Source organism: Pseudochaenichthys georgianus, chromosome 6 (genome assembly GCF_902827115.2).
Source record: "Pseudochaenichthys georgianus chromosome 6, fPseGeo1.2, whole genome shotgun sequence".
Classification (NCBI taxonomy): domain Eukaryota; kingdom Metazoa; phylum Chordata; class Actinopteri; order Perciformes; family Channichthyidae; genus Pseudochaenichthys; species Pseudochaenichthys georgianus.
Window position 1 is genome coordinate 26,194,679 of NC_047508.1, and position 7,145 is coordinate 26,201,823.

The 7,145-nt window shown below is 40.5% G+C and overlaps 1 protein-coding gene across 1 annotated transcript in view; it reads right to left on the bottom strand.

The window, feature by feature from the left end:
• The window catches only part of hgfb (hepatocyte growth factor b), an 18,667-nt gene extending 18,469 nt beyond the window's left edge, over window positions 1-198 (bottom strand). Inside the window, exon 1 of the mRNA XM_034084277.2 lies at window positions 23-198. Coding sequence (XP_033940168.1) covers window positions 23-71 — 49 coding nt within the window. The 5' untranslated portion in view covers window positions 72-198. The remainder of the gene's footprint in view (window positions 1-22) is intronic.
• Between the last annotated feature and the right edge of the window lie 6,947 nt (window positions 199-7,145).

Here is a 7,145-nt window from a genome sequence, read left to right on the forward strand (position 1 = left end):
GAACGGTTTAGTCTAAACTTACCAGAACAAGAAATGACGAAGAGTCCGAACATGAGCTTGTAAATCCACATCGTCGCGTCACAGAAGAACCGTTTCAGAAAATAAAAATGGAATATGCTGCTTGCTGTGCTGTCGGACTGCAACTAGGAGATGTTGCTTCTACCACTGCACAGATGATGCGTCTCCTCTCTAAGTACTTCCTCGCCTGCTTCCCTCCCTTCCTCCCCCCTCTCCACGCGTGTGTATGGCTTTATATTTTGCTCCCTCTCTCGCCTTTTGTTTCTCTCTTTCTTTTTCAAGGAAGTGTTCTTTAGTGTCCTGATTGTGACATAAATAAACTTCAGTGGTATGTCAATGTTGATACCCTTATCAGTAAATCACATTTATGTCACTGTGTGTAGGTATCAGATGCTATTGTGAGTTAACATGTGCCATCAATCGATCCTCCTATACTAATACAATATTAAATTATAGTTTGGATCTTTCTTTGTTCCCCCCCTTCCTGTCTTTAAAAACATTCAAAACCACTTGGAAATCCTAAAAAACAGCATTAGTTTTACCATGTATTGTTTATTATTGTATATAAAAGATAATAAGGCCTTCTCAATACACATAAAGATACATTTATTGGGGTCTTCTGAATTCTTCAATGAATTAATGAGATTTAAGAATCCAATCAAACACGAATATTTACAATTCATCTTGACAGAGGCACACTATAAATTCATGAGCAAAAATAGGAGGAACATAGTAATAATTGTGTATTTATTCAACATATTATGTGTCCATCCATCCCTCGCTGTCACACATCGGCATACCACTCAATCATCCTTTTATCCCCAAGATCACCAGGCTGCACTGTGTGCACAATGAAACAGATATTGGCAGGCACTTGTCAGCGCCGGGGAAACAAGGGATGTAAAAGAGGAGGGGGGGGAGTGTGTTGTTTATGCTATACTTTCCTTCTTCCCCCTTGTCAGATAAGAAGTTAGTAGTGGGGGGTGGCTGAGGACAAGACATCCCAATCCATCTCCTGAGTGTCATCTCTATTTCCAGCGATGACAGCATGAGATAGGAGATGTGACACTTAGCTGGCCCTAACATTTCTCTAAACATCTCTGATGCGGCAGGCACAGAGCAAAACTACTCTCCTCCAGTGACAGTCAGGTGGGGTGCGCAGTAAATAGAAAGCACATTATTTATCCTGACTCAGATTAAAAAGTTACTGCATTGCGGGGATTCCCAGTATTTCATTAAACAGCGGAATAGATGAATACATGTAAGAGGAGACAGACTGCATCTATATCTCCTCTCTGGTTCAATGAGTAATGCTCTTGCGGCTTCCTGAGAGGACCACAGTCACTCGCAATAATAAACAATCAGCCATGAGTCAGATACTTTCACTGGAGCGGAGCACAAGTCTCCTTTTCTTTCTCTCTCTCTCTACCTTCCTTTACGTGTGCAAAACAACCACACACGCTCTCTCTCGCAGGAAAACAAGAATTTGGACTTTCTTCTGTCACTGTGACAATCACACATGCTCGTACATAACCAGCAGCAGATGAGAGCTCAAACCTTCACCAGTTTGAACCCTCATCACCACAATCTTATTACTGACTCTCCAAACAAGAATCCAGTGGGTGTTTCAACTGCGTCTGAGAGCCACGCTTTCTGCTTGAAGATGGAAATTAGAGAGAGCCGGTTGCCGTCACCATACAAGACTCCTCACATCTGTGGCTTGTTATTGCCAGAAACTTCATATCTGTAATGGCGGGAGGAAGTTCAGTGGGAGATGGAGATGATATGGAGCACCAAGAAGCTGATACTGAGATAGCGTAGATGAATAGCATTGGGAGTAAAATGGATGGACTGTAGCAGAGAGGCCCAATACAAAGCAGTGTGCTGAAGGCCGGGCTGTCTGAGTGCATATTTGTGGAGTGTGCGGAGTATAAATAGACACCCTGCAGAAGTTTGTGTGTGCATTGTGTGAGTCATGTGTTGTATACTGTTATATCTCCATGCATGTGCGTGTAGGTACATGTCCATGTGAGTTTTCATCTGCAGCAAATGACTTGGACCTCATTGTGACCTTTTATTGTTCCAGCCTCTTTTTCAGATTGTAGCTATATGTCCTTGTGTAAAGGGTAGGTTGGAAATTAAAAGAATGAATGAGAGGGATAGGGGACAGACATGGGGATAGTTTGAGGGAGACAGCAACAGATAAGGAAGTAGAAAGGGACTCCGATTGATGAAGTGTAGGAGTGCAGAAGAGAGGTGGCCCAGGTATTTTACTATAATTAGACAAATGTTGGGGTTGTGTGTGTGTTAGAGGGGGCAGTGGTTTGTGTGTGTGTGTGTGTGTGTGTGTGTGTGTGTGTGTGTGTGTGTGTGTGTGTGTGTGTGTGTGTGTGTGTGTGTGTGTGTGTGTGTGTGTGTGTGTGTGTGTGTGTGTGTGTGTGTGTGTGTGTGTGTGTGTGTGCCTTTGTGTGTGTTGGGGGTAGTGATGACAGTCATGGGCCTAGAAGCTGTAAACACAGATACACTGTCAAGAGATCCTCCTTTAAACAAACACACACTTCCTGTTTTCAGTGCAAGCGATTGTAGTCACTGCTCGTAATTGAAATCTGCCGACAGTTACGTGTAACACAAATAAACCACGCACAAGCACAATCTGTCCTCACAAACAGTTCAAAAATATGGCTTCTCGGATTAAACATGTGCAAAACCAGTCTTTTCTTTTCATTGAGCCCTGTGGAGTGCATTCACGTCACATTTCTATTTGATTTATAAAATTGCAACATTGAAAAAAGGCTGTGGGCACCAGACGGGAATGAGAAACTTGAGTTTTAAAACATCAGTGCATTACAATGCACATTAGCAGAATGAGTCACCAACACATTTCTATAAATAGTATTAAAGAGGAACAAAGGACCATAGCAGATATCAGGAAAGCACTCAATATGCCAAAGAGTTTCCTTCACTCAGAGAACAGAGAACCACTGCTTTTGTCATTGATGTTGATTTTGGGGCGGTGGTGGCGAAGTCGATAGGGACTTGGCTTGGCAACTGGAAGGTCACCAGTTCAAGTCCCGGCAAGACCAAGTGCTACCGAGGTGTCCCTGAGCAAGGCACCATTCCCCACACTGCTCCCCGGACGCCGTTCAGCAGCACACTGCTCCTAACACTAGGATGGGTCAAAAGCAGAGAAACAATTTCCCCACGGGGATTAATGAAAGTCCATTTTATGTACTGAAAGTCTCCATCGAACATAAAAATCTATACTCATGACTCAAGACCAAGTTGAATCAAATTTCAACTAAGTTATATGTACAATGAAGTGTCTTGGAAATTATATCTATTTATATAATTATATATGTGTATGTATTTTGCTAAATCATTTACATTTCACAGGAGAACCTTTTCTGAGTCAAATTTAGAATATTTTGAGTTTAGTCATTTTCTTATTTGACAGCATTTTAAACTCATAAAGGTTAATAAGAAAAGTATTACAATGAGATATTAAGTCTAAAGACACACTAAACATTTACACTCCACAGATTGAGTTCACATTGCATAGTCCTCATTCAGCCTTTTGTGTGTACCCCCTCCTGTGTTTATGGGAGTTGATGTGAAAGTTTGAGACACAACCTTGGAACAATTCACCATCAAAATGGTGAGTTTGTATATCCACTCAAGCCATAACTGTTTAAATGACACAACCTTTAGCATTACATGTTTCGCACAAACACATCAACATCCTACACGCCCTCTATTGTGCCGGCCCTTTGACAGTCGATGTCAGTCAATCTAAAGAGTACAACACTGAATGCGGAGATATCACTCAAATATACATAAGCTATTTTTTAGAGGAAGTGCTATTTTGTGCTATTGTCTTGCTTTCACATACAAAATATGTATTTGTGTAACCACAGTCCTGGACACAGTTGTTCTTTTACTCCCCTTATACCTGTTCATAAATACTTGGAATGAATTAGAATTACTTAAAATAAAATGTGTCATTCACCACACACAATGAATGTATCTTCATAAAATCCATGTAACCATCAAAGTTATTTAAAAAGTGTTTAAAATGTAACTTGCAGATCTAAATACTATCCAAAATTCCAACATCTATCACAACAAAGTAATAACCACCACTTGGACACGGGATGATACAATTACATATTACAAGAGGACAAGGAGAAAAGGGAGAGCAGGTCTTAAAATTGTGATTAAACCTGTGTTTGCTCATTTCTTACACATCTGCTAACCTTCAGCTTGTCTTGTCTGCTGCTTACTGCTAATTTACCCCGCATGACTCATGCAGAAGGGGAGACACTCAGGGGAGGGAGGGTGGTCGGTAAGATTAAAGAACAGAGAGGGAAAAAAGCTGCTCTGGGGCAGCAGGTACATTTCATCCCACATGATGAATGAGGTCTGTGTCAGACCTCATACGAGTAATTAACATGTTGATGATGAACATAGCATGGGCGAGCGGCAGCGTGCAGTCTGGGTCTTCAGGGCCCACCTGAGTGATTTGCCAGACACGCACTCAGGTAACTTGAAGCACGAAACACACAAACATGTTCTGTGGGGTCTTTAGGAGCCAGCTGCAATAGTTTTACCAGTTTACTCACTCTTAATGGAAGGCCAGCACAACAAAGACGCAAGAAGCACAACACTCATCAAAGTGTCTACAACCACAAACTCCCCCCCTTCTCTCTTGATCTAACATGTTTATCTTTTTCTTGTAAGCATATTTATGTATGACTTGAAGACAAAACAAACAAACAAGAACCTGTTTTCGCCCCCATTTTTGGTCTCTTTGTGATTACATCATAATCTAGTTTATAATTATATTTTTCTTTCTTCTTTATGAGACATACTAAATGTCCTCAATAATACATAAATCAACCAAAACCAGCTGTCAAGCAATATCTATTATTGTAATATTATATTTATTATCATCATTATTATTATAATTATATTTAAGTGAATCAATATTTTAAATACTTTAATAATCAGTGATGATGCTTTAAGAGAAACTTTTCAGGCAACACATTTCCTCAATTCCCTTTGGCTATAGGAATATCTTACTCCCTCTTTATCTTATCCTGCAATGAAACATGATGATTATTGTTAGTGAAATATCTTTACACCTACTGGACTGGGAAATGTATGGGACATTTTATCCCCAGAGGAAGCTTCCCAATGACCTAAGTGAGATCTTCTCACCTTTCATCTAGCACCATCATCAGGTCAAAGTTTCAACTTGTCCAATACTGTCCAAACACCTGCAAAGATAAGGACATTCCCATCCGCACCTTTTATTAAGTATTCATTCTAACTGTTTATTAACAGTGCACATTGGGAAAATATTACTTTGGTTGACATGTTTGACCGATAATGGAGTTTCTTCCAAATTATCTGTTTAATAAAGAGTCTACATTATTTTAGCTCTACCTTGAACATGTGCAATTGATGTAGTTGCTAGTCTGGTTAATATTATTTTATCATCAGAGGAAGTTGTAAGGATCTACAACAAATGGAAACCTAGTTGTCTAATTTCATCAGAGCAACAAACCTGAACTTGACGTACTGTACATAACTCCACCTTGTCATGTTCCCCATAAATGTATTTATAAAGAAGATTATCCGAAAACCTGAGCATTTGCAAGCAAGAGAATGACATACACGCTTTAACCTTGCTGAATGTGCGTGCCCCCCACACATCTAACACCTCATGTTACCAGTTAATGTATGTAAGGCCCCACTCTAAACACAGAGAAAATCCACAAATCAATCTCCAATCTGCGCTGGAATGGAATGTGTCCCGTTGAGGCTGTTCACCTGGACAGAGTTTTCGAATGTTACGCCTGCCAATCACACCAAGCATTCAGACAACACAGTACAGCCTGCTTACAATCTGAGAGACAAAGGGGGGAAAAAACCAAGGTAGTCATATTTATGGGTTTGGAAAAGCCTGTGGCATTTCCTGATCATCCATGCCAAGCCTTTGTTGGTGTTCTTTCCAACCCTCAGTTTGTCTAACACCAATCGTTGTCTTCCTTTTACACATAATATTTTAAGACTTACTTTGGCTAATGTTGTTGTCAGATTTAGTGGGGTTTTGAAGGAACAGGTGCCAAATGTGAACAATCACAGGAAAATATCTAAAGCGTGTTCAGGATCTTTTTCTGTGATAAAGAAAAACTTGGATGTTATCTGTATCTTCCTTTTGCAGCAAACAAAATCCATTTAGAGTTACTTCAATCAGCTTGGCCCTGTATTAGGAGACAGGAGGCGAAGGGGTGGAGGAGGGTTGCGCGTTGACACCTGAAATGACAACTGACGGAGAGGGAAGAGCAGATTTAAAGGGGTTAGCGGGTGCGATGATTGGCTAGCCGGGGACGAGTAACGCCCCTGATTACTTAATGGGAGAGGAGAGAGTATTGAAGTGACGTGTAACACCAGAGGATATTGGTCTTCCTGATTGAACTTACGCTGAGCTACATATAATAGTTAGCAGCAAAATTATTTATAATAGCCTTTGATAAAAGGGAAAGCGTGTGTCTCATACGGGAATAAACAGTATGAGTGAGTCACTTACAATGGTTTAGCTTTCATTACGGGAGCTATAGTAGAACGAAACCTCAGTGCCCCTAATGCCCTTCCCTGGACTGTGTTTTATGGTGATGGAAAACGCTGTGACCTTTCTGTTGCTGCTTACAGGAAGTGTACACTTTGTTCCCTATTAGAAAAAAACAAATGGTGCCAATTAAAAACACACCACATTATTGTTACCAGATTGAGGGAAGTTTATTCTGACTTGGGTTGATTGCCCTGGGCCTGTCATGACCCGGAGGCTGCTGACGGTGTCGGGACTAAATTTAGCTCTAATGGTACAATCAAAACGTCATTGAGCATCAATGCTGTTCCAAAAATAGTCTTCGCTGGTAAAACTCTACACAAAAGGATGTTCAATTTTTATCAAATGAACTTCAGAGAGGTTAACCAATAACATGCTGGTCCTTGGAAGTCCAGTCACGGTTCATGTTGTTGATGCATTGTTAATCTTATGCGTTACTTCCTGCAATTAGTGAAACAAAATAAAAGCTATGAGTGCTTTAGTTTGGGTGAATTGC